The sequence below is a fragment of the Cucumis melo genome, chromosome 5 (assembly GCF_025177605.1).
Source record: "Cucumis melo cultivar AY chromosome 5, USDA_Cmelo_AY_1.0, whole genome shotgun sequence".
Taxonomy (NCBI): Eukaryota; Viridiplantae; Streptophyta; class Magnoliopsida; order Cucurbitales; family Cucurbitaceae; genus Cucumis; species Cucumis melo.
The window spans coordinates 25,393,361-25,407,042 of record NC_066861.1 but is presented as its reverse complement, the minus strand read 5'-3'; the positions used below and the strand labels follow the sequence as shown (position 1 = coordinate 25,407,042).

The 13,682-nt window shown below is 33.5% G+C and overlaps 2 protein-coding genes across 5 annotated transcripts; both read left to right on the top strand.

The window, feature by feature from the left end:
* Positions 1-345: 345 nt before the first annotated feature.
* Positions 346-6,229, top strand: LOC103493435 (protein FLX-like 4). 2 transcript variants are annotated; one of them, XM_008454163.3, is made up of 4 exons: positions 346-533; positions 3,017-3,586; positions 5,537-5,676; positions 5,765-6,229. In XM_008454163.3, exons 2-4 carry the CDS (start codon positions 3,051-3,053, stop codon positions 6,019-6,021), a joined length of 933 nt encoding a protein of 310 aa, XP_008452385.1. In that variant the 5' UTR covers positions 346-533; positions 3,017-3,050; the 3' UTR covers positions 6,022-6,229. The 2 variants fall into 2 exon arrangements, with proteins under 2 accessions (XP_008452385.1, XP_050940575.1); XM_051084618.1 differs by lacking the exon at positions 346-533 and adding an exon at positions 651-772.
* Positions 6,230-7,234: 1,005 nt separating this feature from the next.
* On the top strand, positions 7,235-12,945 carry LOC103493433 (cytochrome c oxidase subunit 6b-2). 3 transcript variants are annotated; one of them, XM_051084616.1, is made up of 5 exons: positions 7,263-7,366; positions 8,777-8,865; positions 8,981-9,062; positions 11,847-11,927; positions 12,605-12,945. In XM_051084616.1, the coding sequence occupies exons 1-4, from the start codon at positions 7,358-7,360 to the stop codon at positions 11,895-11,897; spliced, it is 231 nt and encodes a 76-aa protein (XP_050940573.1). In that variant the 5' UTR covers positions 7,263-7,357; the 3' UTR covers positions 11,898-11,927; positions 12,605-12,945. The 3 variants fall into 3 exon arrangements, with proteins under 3 accessions (XP_008452371.1, XP_050940573.1, XP_050940574.1); XM_051084617.1 differs by lacking the exon at positions 12,605-12,945 and adding an exon at positions 12,118-12,425; XM_008454149.3 differs by lacking the exons at positions 11,847-11,927; positions 12,605-12,945 and adding an exon at positions 11,448-11,736 and having other exon boundaries at positions 7,235-7,366.
* The last annotated feature ends 737 nt before the right edge of the window (positions 12,946-13,682 follow it).

The window sequence follows — 13,682 nt, the reverse complement described above, 5'->3', positions numbered from 1 at the left end:
CCAAGTTTTCTATTGAATATAGAAGGAAGTTTGTATCTTTTAAATGTTTAAGAGAGTTACACTTCTTAAAGTTAAAGATCGTCTATTGATGTCGATATATACTACTTGTCACAGGATAATGTATATAGATTATTTTAATGATATCGGAGGTTGTTGTTATTTACTTTTAAATTTGCTATTTTTTATAATTTAGAAAATGTAGTAACACGGATCTTATTATCATAAACTTTTTTTTTACTATTTCTACGAGGGTAAAAAGAAAATAGAGATCGGTAAAGATTTACAACCAAATGTAACTAAAGCAAGAATGATTTCAAATAAAAGTATATATTTTTAAAAGAAATCAAATTGATGAAAACAAAACCCTAACTTTGTAATTAGGAGGGAAAAAGAAAAACAAATAAACGAAATGGCTTTCTTTCCCAATTCTGTATTCTTTCAATGTTAGAGTTCATCTACAAATTCTGTTTAATCTGTCGTTTGTGATTCTTTATCGTCTCAACTTTCCAATATCGGGGCAAGAAAACCATCTGGTTCGTCTCAATTTTGTTTTTATCCTTCTTTTGAATTCACTTATTGCGTATTTGGTCATCCATGCTTCTTAATTTTGCTGATGAAAAACTATTTTTTTTTCTGGGGTTCTGTGGTTTTATGATATGGGGTTCTTCATTCTCGCATCCCATGTTTTTGGTTTCGCTTTTACAAGCTTATGGAAGTTAGGAAGCTTGCTTAAAACATGAATTTTTTGGCTTCTCCTAAGCCTCTGTTAATGGTAGGCTGGCAGCAGAGTCAATTGTTTTGAGATTTTTCAAATTTCTTTGTATGGTATACGAATTTTTTGGTTTATGTCATTTGGGTTTTTGATCTTGAATATTTGTTTACATTATGGTAATTCGAACGAGTAAGTTTGGGAGTGATTACGTAAAATACTAAACTTGTAAGATTCCTTTTGTTTCCTGATATAGCCTAAATGATGAAAGGAGAGGAATATGTAAGAATAAAAGCAAAGTGGGAATCAAAAGTTATGAATACGAGAAGACAATTCCTATGGTTATAGAGAATTGTAAAGGAAACTAATCTTAATCTTAATCTCAATTAATAAGAGAAACCAATCCTAATCTTTATAAACTAAGGAAACTAGTCATGATCCTAACCTAATCAATTAAGAAAACTAATCCTAATTCTAATCAGCTAAGGATTTAACCAAGACAACCTAACTTACTCTAATCCTTCAACATCACTCTCCTTCTGTATTTAGTTATAAGAGAAATCAATGGTAGTGAATCCATTTTCATTTCCTTTTTCCAATCATGAGCGGCCTCAATTTGGATTCACTGATCGTTTTCTGTTTTGAAAACATGTTCCTGTATTGCTTGCTTTGTTTGGATTATACTTGTAATCTGGATTATAGTTTAAAGGAATGGCATTTCTGCTTTTTCTTTGATGCTTCCCCTTCAAACCAGCTTCACTGGTCACAATGTGCGAGGTACTCGTAGGGTGGAGATTTAATTAGAGTTTTGAAGATGGATTGTGCTCTAAATTGGATTATGTTCTGCGTGTGCCAACTGCCGAGCCATGAATTCTTTTCCAGGCTTGGTTGATAAACGATATGTTGCTTGGAGTTTTCAAACTTTATTTGTTACCTTTGTTTTGGTTTGGAGGCATTAAGAAAGCTTTTTCAGAATGTTTGTCCCACATTATTTCTTGTGTTAAACTATTCAGCGGAAATTGGCGTTTGATATGTTTTCAGGAGGATCAATGGATTGACAGTTCTTTTTAGTTGTTTTACCCAATACCCTCACCTTTACTCTCTCGCTATTGGAAACTAATGCTCTTATCTCACACTACCTTTTCTCAACTTTTCCTCTGGTAGTCTGTTTTTTACTTCCAGTCCAGAAGCGCTCTTGGCTGAAAGGGAGTTAAATGAGTTAACTACTTACTGCCCCTTCCCATGGTTTTGTGTTACTTCAAGGCCCACGGATTGCAGAACTTGGTCTTTTGAACTTTGGAAGGTGAAAGTCTAGAAGATAGTCAAACTTTTCTCCTTGTCAGTTGCGTTAAGGGAAAATTACTCCTTGCCTGCTGTACAGAAACTTTCCTGCTTTGTTTTGGCCTTTAGGCCTCATTGGGGTGCTTTCTCGATAAATAGGCTTTTGATCATATATTTTTGGAGGTGTTCTTTTTTAGGCGGTTTGTTGGAGCTAATTCCTATTTGCCTTGGACTTGAGTAGTTTGGCTCTCTTTTGGAAAAAAGAGAAAAAAAACAGAAGTTTGTTCACAAGCAGGATTCTTGGAGATCCTCTGGAGTATTAATTCGAAATAAAAGTGTTTCTAGGGAGTTGGAGGCTATTGCGTCTTTATTTATTTATTTAACTTTTAGAGACAAGGTATTGATAGACGAAATGCTCACCATAGGTGGATTACAAGAACAGTTGTCCTCTCTTTAGTAAAGAAGAAAGACTATAATCTTTCAAGAGGTGTGAGGATTTACACCAGTATTAAACCTTAGAAAGAACCAGATCAATGAAACCCTTAAAGGAACCACAAGTGTGATTAATTTTCCACTTGGTGGATCATTATATTAGAATAACTAGGATTAGAAATACAACCAATGATCAACTTTTGCCATAAAGGGCCAAAAGCTTTAACTTGGAGGATCACCTCAAGAAACCCTAATTCGTCTTATCAAAGGTTTTCTTTCTCTAAAGCAAGTTTAATAATCAAACTCTTCTTCTTTCGAGCACTTCAATCATCAATAATCTCATTTGTAATAACAGATGCATTTAGGATTTGTCTCCCTGGTACAAATGCATAGAGTTGCTTGTCTTTCAACTGGTCTAGCTGGATTTTAAGACCTGATTATTCTTTAAGAAATAACTTTCTTCTCTTAAAATTATCAAGTACTTGATTTAGTTATAAAATTACGTCCATAAGTGTGTTTCTGTTTTATACATGTTTTTTAGTTCAAGCATCTAGCTGTGCATAAAAGTGTGCATATCCTTTGAAATTCGTGCAGTGAAACCAGTGCTTGAGATAAGTTATAAATATAAATGTCCTCGAGGGAAACACTTCAACCACTATACAATGGGCGTCCTGTTAAGGCTCCAGGGTTGATGCGCCATGGTCCATTTCCTGGATCAGATTCTGCTGTTGGTCACAAGTCTCTTGAATTACTAGAGGACAAATTAGCTGTACAGACATCTGACATAGAAAAACTTGCAAGGGAAAATCATAAGTTGGCAACTGCTCATGTCACTTTGAGGCAAGAGCTTGTGGGTGCCGAGAAAGAAATACAAACCGTGCGAGCACATATTCGAAGCATTCAAACTGAAAGTGATATTCAGATGAGAGTATTGCTAGATAAGATTGCAAAAATGGAAGCAAGTATTGAAGCGGGAGAGGGGCTGAAGAAGGATTTGCAGCAGGCCCACATGGAGGCTCAAAGCTTGGTCAAAGACAAACAAGAATTAACCTTCCAAATTCAACAAGCAACCCAGGAGTTGAATAAAACAGAGTCTGATATTAAGAATCTACCCAATTTACATGCTGAGCTCGAGGATTTGAGGAAAGAACACCAAAGGTTGAGGTGAGATGTATTTCAACGTTTGCTACTTTTCTTTTACAATGTTTCAGTTACAACTATTTAGCTCAAGAATTTTTTGGCCATTAACATAATTCAGACTAAAATCAAAATACTAAATTCTTTGTTATTACTTTTTTTTCTTCTTCTTTTTATATGAGAAACCAATTTTTTAGCCTACCAAAACCAGGCAACTGGCCTACAAGAACAAAAGTAATTTTAAAAGGCAACCCCCAACTTGATAATAGAAATAAAAAATAATCACTTAACATTTTAGAATTAAGATTAAACATAGATGCATTAAAATGCACCCATTTTCATACTTCTTTCCATGACCTATGTATCCTCGCGAACTTTCGCTGATTCTTTTAGTTTGATGAGACACAAATGGATTACAAATCCACCTTGCCAAAGTACCCTGACTTCCCGTATAATCTTTATTTCGTAGTTTGAATGGCGTTCATCCAAACAAGATTAAAATCTTCCTAATCTTCCTTCGGGAGGTAATCACCTCTAGGTTTAGGTGTTTTTCCTATTTCATTTTTTAATGAAATGTTTCTCATTGAAAAAAAAGAAAAATCCTTTGGGAGCTTAGTCTTGGGGTTATTAATATAGCAGATTAGCTTAAAAAAAGCCATACTTTTACCTTTCCCCATCATGGTGTATTATGTGTTCTGTTGATTTGAAGCATCCTGAACATCTTTTTGCCATTGGTGTCCTGCTTCTAGATATTGGGCAACGGCTGTGGATGCTTTTAGTTGGTCCTTGATTTTGCCTAACAACATCTTTGATATTCTTGCACCCATTTTCGTTGGCCATTCATTCCATGCTACAGAATGGAGAAGACTTTGTGACTTGCTTTGAACGAAGCTTTCTGTTAGGAACCAAAGTAGTACGGGCTGTCTTTGTTCCGCATTGGTTAGAATAGGGTGACCAATGTTGTACTTAAGTGGCTTGGCTCTTCCACCCCAATAGTTGACTTTTGGGAGCTTAGCCATAATGCCATTAACATTGCTGGTCATCTCTGGTGTCGTATGCCTTCTACGTCTCTTTCTCCATCTTGGTGTTTTATGTGTTTTGCTCGTGTTGAGTCTCCTGCTCATCTTTTTATTCATTGTCCTTTTGCTCTGCAATTTTGGGACAACATTTTGGAGGCTTTTGGATGGTCTACTGCTCATTCCAACAATATTTATGTCATCCTGAACTCTCTTATGGCGGGACACCCATTCTTTGACTGCAAGAAGATTATTTGATTGGCTATTCTTCAGGCTTATTTTCGGACTTTATAGGGCAAGTGCAATAGGCGTCTCTTTCAGGATTTTGCTTCCTATTTACTTCTTCTTTTGACATTGTTCTGTCCATGACTTTTTCTTGGTACAAAATTGGGCACCCATTTAAGAACTTTAGCCTTTCTTTCTTAGTTTCCAATTGACGCTCTTTTTGTAATCAATTCTAGGCGCTTGGGGTTTCCCCTTATTTTATCTTATTAACGAAATGTTTCTTATAAAAAAAACTTTTTAAGGAACCTTTTTCAACCCTAGAGTTTTATGGATTCATTGCTTTCTAATGCCATGTATTGATGTAAATGTAAATACTTTTTTTTTCTGAAGCATCAATTTCTATCTAAAAAGGTACTTTTTTTGTAATCACAAGTATTGGTGTCTCGTGTCTTGGTGTTTTTACTCCATTATTTCATTTTTATCAATGAAATTTGTTTCAAATCCACTAGTGAGGGGAGTGCATGATGATATAAAGTTAAATATGCCTTCATCCATTAGCTTAAACTTTTGGGTCAATCGGTGGTTTAACGGCATTAATTATTTGTTACTTGGCAATTGGTGATGTGCTATGAATTCTTTTTCTATCTGGATGAAATGCATATTTGATATTTGATTCTCAATTTGAATTTTCAACTTAATGTGCTAATTCTTTTTTATTTATTAACCCGGTACGCAGAGCTACATTTGAGCATGAAAAAGGTAGGAACATTGAACAAGTAGAGCAAATGAAAGCAACAGAAATGAATCTGATTGCCCTTGCAAGGGAAGTAGAGAGGTTGCGAGCCGAGGCTTTGAATGTGGAGAAACGGGCATACGGTACATTTCTTTTCACACTTTTCATTAATCATCTTTGGACGTTTTTTGACACTTACGATGAAACTAAAACTATCTGCTTCTTCTGTAGCACCAAATGCATATGGTGGTGCGTACACACGTTTGGATCCTTCGTACCCACCTCACATGCCCAGTGCCAATGGCTATGTTGACATGTATGGAAGGTCACAAGTTGTAATGGCTCCTGTGGTGTCAGGAGACAGTCAATTTTCGCATTCCATTGATCATGGCTCAGCCCCAGCTGGAACGAGCGCTGGTGTGGCTGCCCCCATTGGTAGCAATGCTGCCTGGGAAACAAGGTTTGATCCATCCATTCCTCGAAGATGAGTGTGTGTAGCCATGATAACTGCTTCTTTCTTCAGATTAGCTTGCCATAACTTGTTAGAAAGAAAGTATACTCACTCTTTAATTCAAAGTTTCTCCCTGTAACATTTCGGGTATTATGCAAACACAGATACCATCATGTTAACAATGTCATTGATGTTAACGAGGTCAATTAATGATGTAATATAGACTATAGAGATGAACTTACACATTTGGGTATGAGTTGATTGACTGGGATGAAATTGGTGAACTTGGGAGCAATAAGACAGCTCTGTTTTGATTGATTTTCTATGTGCTTAAAAGAAAATTCCCTTTGGAACACTTTTTTAAGCATCTAGAAATTCTATCCAAACAAACTGTCTTCTCCCATAGAGAACTTTAACATACATATACTGTCTACAATGTGATTGTACAAAATTGAATCTGTCATGTATTTCTACTTTCGGAGACCTCACACTATTATGGGATAAATATTATAATGAGATCATCTAAGACTAGAGTATTCGTTATCTCGTCGTGAATATAAAATTGAAATATCAGAGACACTTTCTGTTTGTCATTCACTAATTGGGACAGGAGAGCAGGATTCACCACATCCAATCTGATCAATAAGAAGGGTCGTCTATCCATTCATCTTATTCTTTTAGTTTCTATGACTAAAGTTAAAAGAAGCTAACTATTTGCTTTTTTTCTAAAAAAATTAAATCTATAAACATCGCTTCTATATGTTCGAAGTCTGATTGTTTCCAAAATCCAAAAAAAAAAAAAAAAAAAAAAAATTAAAAAAGCCATTTTAAAAGACTTGTTATATATATAATTTGGTTAAGAATTAAAATGTTTTACCTATAAAATAATTTCATTAGATTCCAAAAACCTTGCATAAACCCCTTCAAATATTTAATAACAATTGATTACTGAACTTTTAAATGTTAAAATTGAACCTTCAAATTTATTATAATTATAAAAATTGGATCTACAAATGTAATAACTTCAGACTTTTATAATTAGCAATTACGTAAGTTTGAAAATCCAATTCTAAAGTTTTTTCAAATTCTAAAGTTTGAAAGTTGAGATAATTTTGAAAGTTTGAGGGTAAATTGTTTTGTTTTTACCATTTACCTTTAATTAATTTAATTGTGAATTAACGGGCTGTGTTGGTGGGCCGAAGAAGGCCCATATAGAACGGCCCACTGATAAGTACTACTCCTTTTATATGATTTCATTGGGACAAAAATCCAACATCTCTTCTTCGTTCAACTTAAACTGCGTCTTCCTCTACGTTGTATTAGAGTCTTCCGTTTGATCTCCAAAATTTCTAGGAGCTTCAATCCGATCAGTCATGGACGAGGTTAGCTTTGTTCCGCTCTCTTTCCCTGTTTATTTGCTAGAAAAGTCAATGGTATTGTATCGATTTTTCATTTCTTCTTTTGATGTTCTGTATTTTTCCAATCATTAACGGCCTCGATTTGGATGCAACAATTGTTTTCTGTATGGAAGTATGATGCTTTCGTCAAATCAGCTTCATTGGTCGAAATCTCCGACGTAATCGTATGTTTGAGATTTCATTAGAGTTTTGAAGATGGATAACGTAATGTCAGGTTTGAGATTTCGTCTGATTTCATTAGGATTCAAATTCTTTGAAAGCTTGGTGGGTATATTGCTCGGAGTCTTCAAACCTTTATTTGTTACCTTTTGTTTCATTTTGGACGGAATAGTAGGACGCTGGAAGCTGCAAAACTGTTAGGAAGAAAATGACTTCTTTTTTTATTTAAACGAGAAGTTGTGGTTATGAAAGAAAATGGAGATGAAGAATGGGTTTTGTGTTGATGTCGCTGATAAAATTTGTGATTTGAAGTTTAAGAAGGAATTCTTGTTTGCAATTGAAAAATCTACAAACCCTCCTTTTAGATTGGCCCATCACTACCAAATTTGATACTCGCATCTTGAGTACTGCTCTTATGACTGCACGCACTATATCTCACTATAGTGTCTTCTTAGAAGAACATCCCAAACATTGATTTCATTAGTCAACAAGGACTCTGATTGAAAGATAACTGAACTATTATGTTTGTAGAAAAAGAGTTTAAAAAGAGAAAATGCAGCACCATGTATCCTGTCGAATATAAATTCTTTGGCAGTTGTCTAAATAAACTTCACACAAGAGGAGAATGAATTGATGATTTGAGAAATATATGTTTATTAAGATGGTAGAAGACAAGACAAGTTCGCATGGGAAGGATGAATCTTTTCTCAATTTCAGATCCGAGAAGGATAGTAAATAGAAATCCAAGCAATCATAGAAGGAAGATAAGAAGAACATCAAACTCTGTCAATTTAGAATAATTTTACACATGAAATTAATGTTTATGTTAAAAAAATCTGTTTTTCATGTATATATCGTGTTTATCCATGCTTCATACATGACAATGAGTACATCTAGATAATTTTTTCTTTTTATTGTCAATAACTGAATATCGTAACCTAGGGAAGTCGGTTCATGTTCTGTTGTTTTCCATGAGTTGAAGTATGGTATAGAAGGCACAAGGTACTTGGTACCAATGTTGTTGATGCTATTTTGGAAGAATGTTATTGGGAAAACGTAATGACCAATATCAGATTGAATGAAAATTTAAGGATGTGTATTAAATGAGTATCTATAGATGAGTTCATCAAGATTGTACTCTTCAGTCTTAAGTCTTCAATGTCTTTTTCGATTATTATTTTTATTTGTTCCTTTTCTTCTTGTTTGTCACCTCAGATTGAGCTGAAAACAGCACCTGCTGACTTCCGATTCCCTACTACAAATCAAACCAGGCACTGTTTCACTCGTTACATCGAGTTCCACAGGTGCATTTTTTCATACAACTTGGAATGAGAGTTAAAGTGGAAAAACGGAAAGGGTCTACGGCCTTCTCTATTTTCATAGTTTATTTCCCCCTTATATATGCGAAACCTTCCACAGGTGCCTGACTGCAAAGGGTGAGGAGTCTGGTGAATGTGAAAGATTTGCAAAGTATTATCGTGCTCTTTGCCCTGGTGAATGGGTGAGTTCTTTGTTACATTTGGTGTTGTTAAAAGCATATTAAAATTGTCTTATCCTACTTTTACTGCTCATGTTGATGCAGTTCTGCATCTGTTAACGTTTAGGTGCATAGCCACAATAACTTTTTGCCTTTTTCCGATATTAGTATTGCTCAAAATTTTTGTGCATGCACTCTAGATTGAATTCTAAGTTCCAATTGTAACATGTTCTCTATGAACCCAGGAAATGTTCTTTTGATATCTTGGTGTCCGGCATTAGATTACTTGCTTATAATATTTTTGACTACGGAAGCTATTTGTGCCTTGAAAGCTTTTACAAGTATATGATTTAGTTCCAATTATGGTTTATCTTGACCTTCAAATCTCTCGTATTCTTTTAATAAAGTGATATTAGCTAATTACAGACTCGCGTTTGATATACTTCCTCACATATTGGGCATAAGATTTATTCTGGTTAATGAGTCTTGAGTTATTAACTTTTTTAGTCTTCAAACTGAGAGGATTATGTGCAGGGATAAAAAAGTGACGTCATAAGCTAATATTGTCTCAGAATTAATAAAATCATTATATTTATTGTGTAGTTATAGAACTTGTGGAACTTTTAGTTGATAGTGCTGTTTGCATTGTATTGTATATAAAGGTTAAATGGATAGAACAATTAACTTGATATTATTTAAACCTTTATAGACAGGAGCACTCATAAGCTCCCTTGTAAAAGAGAAAAAAGAGGAAAAAAAAAAAAAGAAAAAAAAAAGGGAATGGAGCTCTCTAGGTGACATTTCCTCTTCAAACACTCACGTGTCTGCTGTAATCAATATTGGAACATTTTTACATAATGTTGTCAAATCTATAGTAAGAAATTCAGTTTGGATTTCAAGTTGGAGGTTAAAGGAAGTTATGTCTTGCGGATGATTTTTTTTGCTTGGCGAGTTGAAGACCTGCAAATATTTGGAAGACTACTGCATAAGGTCAAGGGTTTGATGAACCATAGAGTTCAAGCGATGCAGATATGTCTTGGTTACAGATGGTGAGAAAGACCCGAGAAAAATGTATTGAATTGTTATGGTTGGAAAAAAGTGGAAAAAAACTGCTTATTGTTCTGGTGAATGAATTAGAATTTGGGAGGAAATCAACTTGGATGAACTCTAATTTCTTGGAAAGCGTGAGCGTTACATGGAAATTGGTGTATGATAGAAAACGTATTTGGGTAGCAGTTAGAATTATTTTTGGGTATTAAGGGTAAGTTAGCCCTCTTCTTAGCAACGGAGCTGGTTGGCTTGAAGGAGGTGAGCTCAAAGATGGGATGGTCTAAATACCTTCAATTATTTGGGAATTAGGAGTTAATTGACCATCAATTATTTGGGAATTAGGAGTTAATTGACCATCAATTATTTGGGAATTAGGAGTTAATTATAATTGTTTTATTTATATCTTTCAATGTCATTTCAGCTCGTAGGTTTTTACAGGTAGGCACTGATATGTGTGTGAAATTTAGTAGATATTGAAAGATCAAAATTAAAAATTTTAGAATTATAGGGACCCCCAATTTTACAAAATGGGTAGATTAGATATTTAGGAACCAAAACTCCATTTGAACCTATGAGTTCTGTAAATGATTGGTTAAAATACCATTTTGGGTCCTATACTTGAAGTTTGTTCAATTGTCTCTGAACATTCAATAAATTTGAAATTTAGTCCATGGAAGTTAATTTTTACCAAATTTGGTTAAATAATAATAATAATTTTCATAAGAAGAAATACAATATGTGAATGTCTTCCAAATTTATAGTAAAAGTGCTAATATCTTAACAAAGTATTTTTAAAATTTCAGTAATGAACTAATAGTGGGACTAAATTTTAAGACTTATTGAAACTACAAAGACTAGAATTGGACAATTGAAAATACATGGACTATAATTGAACAAACTTGGACCAAGATAGTCTTTTAACCGATTAATAGATGATCCTATCGTTAAGAACTAGAGTCATGTATTTGCAAATCAAATATGCTGATTACATTAGGATCATCCAACTTCATTGGGTAGGGTTATACTATTTGTTACAGGTGCTACACACTTGAATGCTTATACCATAATTCTATGGGTTGTTGAGTCTATCGGCCATGGTTACTCTTCAAGAAATGGGAATATATCGCATATTTAATTCTTTTAACATAAATCCTTCTTTTAACATTTTATTTTACCTCCATGCTAATTATTAATTTATACTTTTAATCCGTAAAGTGAAAAATCTGTCATGAACCTCTGCTTGTTGATATACTTAATCTTAGGGGATAGTCCTGCTGGAAACAAGGATGAAAGTGAAACCTATTAAACAAGTTTATTCCATATGTTACATGCATGTTAATAACTGCATCTTTTCCGCAGGTCGACAAATGGAATGAGCAGAGGGAGAATGGTACTTTCCCCGGTCCTCTCTGAACTCGTTCATCACCGGGAAAGCACAGATTGTTAATTTATGTTTGTTCTCAAGTTCTATCAAAAAACTGTTTGGGAGTTCCATTATTTTTCATTGCCATCTTCTCAGAGAATAATAAAGGACAGCCATTTTGTTTCCTGTCTTTCTGAGTAGCTATAACTTAACTCAATTGTTGATTGTGGATACGCTGAATTGATCCCAAAATGCACCTCCTTGCCGTTTCTCCTTTCTTGTCCATTCGACTCCCGCTTGATTTGTTTTCAATCTTCTGTGTAATTAGATCTTTAAACCAACTTAATTTGCTCCATTTATTGTTGATTTCTAAAGCAAGTTTCTTGTAATTTTAGTATATAACAGATGAAAGCAACGATGGATGGGCTCCAAACTGGATGGCCTGAGAGACGTACGAAGCTGAATTTTTTTGGACCGTAAGTTCGTAATAATTTTTATTGATTTAGAAAATGAAAAATTATATTTTAAAAAATAAAGAATTAATTAGATTGATTGATTTATCTGAGTGCACATCTTATTGGTAGCATCACTTATTTGATCAAATCCTCAGCTTTGCATAGACTAGGTCTTGCAAAGATGTTTGCTTATTGTTGATTGTAAATATAGAAAATGGCTGTAGATATAATTGAAGCAAATGATTTGGCTCTACACAGCTACTGTCTGAAACTTAATATTCCTGCCTTGAAAATAAGGGTTGCTATAAGAATTCCCATGTTGGTTGGGATTTGGAATGGAGTGAAATTTTTCTGTTTTGAAATGAGAAAGAGACATATTTGTAAGGTTTAAGGACTAAACTATTGACGTGGATATCAATGTTGGGATTTCAATTTTAGTAATATATTGACACTGACCGGCATTTCAGTGGGTGAAGAAATTTATTAAAATTATTTAAATATAATCGAGGTGTTTTATCCCCTTTAAATCTAAGTTTATATGTATGTATGTATGTATGTATAGATATATACATATTTATGTATGTATTGAGATTATTATGCATATGTTGATATGTTGAGATTATTGTGACAGTTTGCTATGTTTTATGAGTATATTGATCATCCCTATTGATCTCAGACATTTCAATTTGTTTATATAGGAACACATTGGTTGATATTTCTTTCTTAGGAAGGTAGGGCAGAAAGTATGAAGTTTTGATGTGTACTTGGTTGAACAGGATGGGGTATAACCTACACTATTAAAATGAACATGGATGGGTTAGCGATTAAGAGGATTTAGTTTTGTAAGATTGTTTAATGGTTGGTGCGGATCGCTAGCTGGATTTGGGCTTTTGAGTATGGGGTCTTACTCAAATCTTGGGTTGTCGAAGATTTTGCATAATTTAGATTTCATGGTGGGTCATAGCTCGAATGGTTACGTTGAACAAAGTTTTTGCATGATTTTGATTTCAAGGTGGGTCACAGGACCTTAAGATTTTGATGGGATTTTGTTTTTGTTTTTCATTTAAAGTCGGAAGTTGGGTGCTGCTATATATGTTGGACAAAAGTGAGACCATTTTTTTTTTTAAAAATGTAGAATTTATAGATTAATAATTCTAACAACTAATAGACACAACAAAAATGTACAACCTTCTCTTTTTATAGTTAATTTTTAACATATTGGTAAAATTTATTAGTATGAAATAAAGGGATGTTTTTAAATATTGTAAAATGAATTAAAATAATTACAAAATATAGAAATTTTTTGGAATTTATCGATGATAGATACTAATGAATCTCCATCGATGTCATTGGGAAAAGTTTGTTAGTGTTTATAAATTTTATTATATTTGTATATGTTTTTTTTACGGTTTTGTTGTTTGAAATAATTTTCTTAAAATAGTTATTGTTTTCATTTAAGAAAGATGATTTGAACTTGAAACCTCCTGTTTTAGGTAAATAGAAGTACTAATCGTATAAATATTAAATATTTGGATTTGAATGTTTGGAATAATTAATATCTTTGTTTAGATGTACATAATAATAACGTCTTGCAGTTAAATATTTGTACTCTATAGAAAGTAAAATTAAACGATTACTTATCTAACGTATGGATTAAATTTTAGATCAATACTTTTTTGACTAAAACATATTAAATTAAGAGAAAATAGTTATCATATTAATAATTAACAATAATAATTTATATTAAATAGTCAAGACAAAGATATTAGTTGAAAT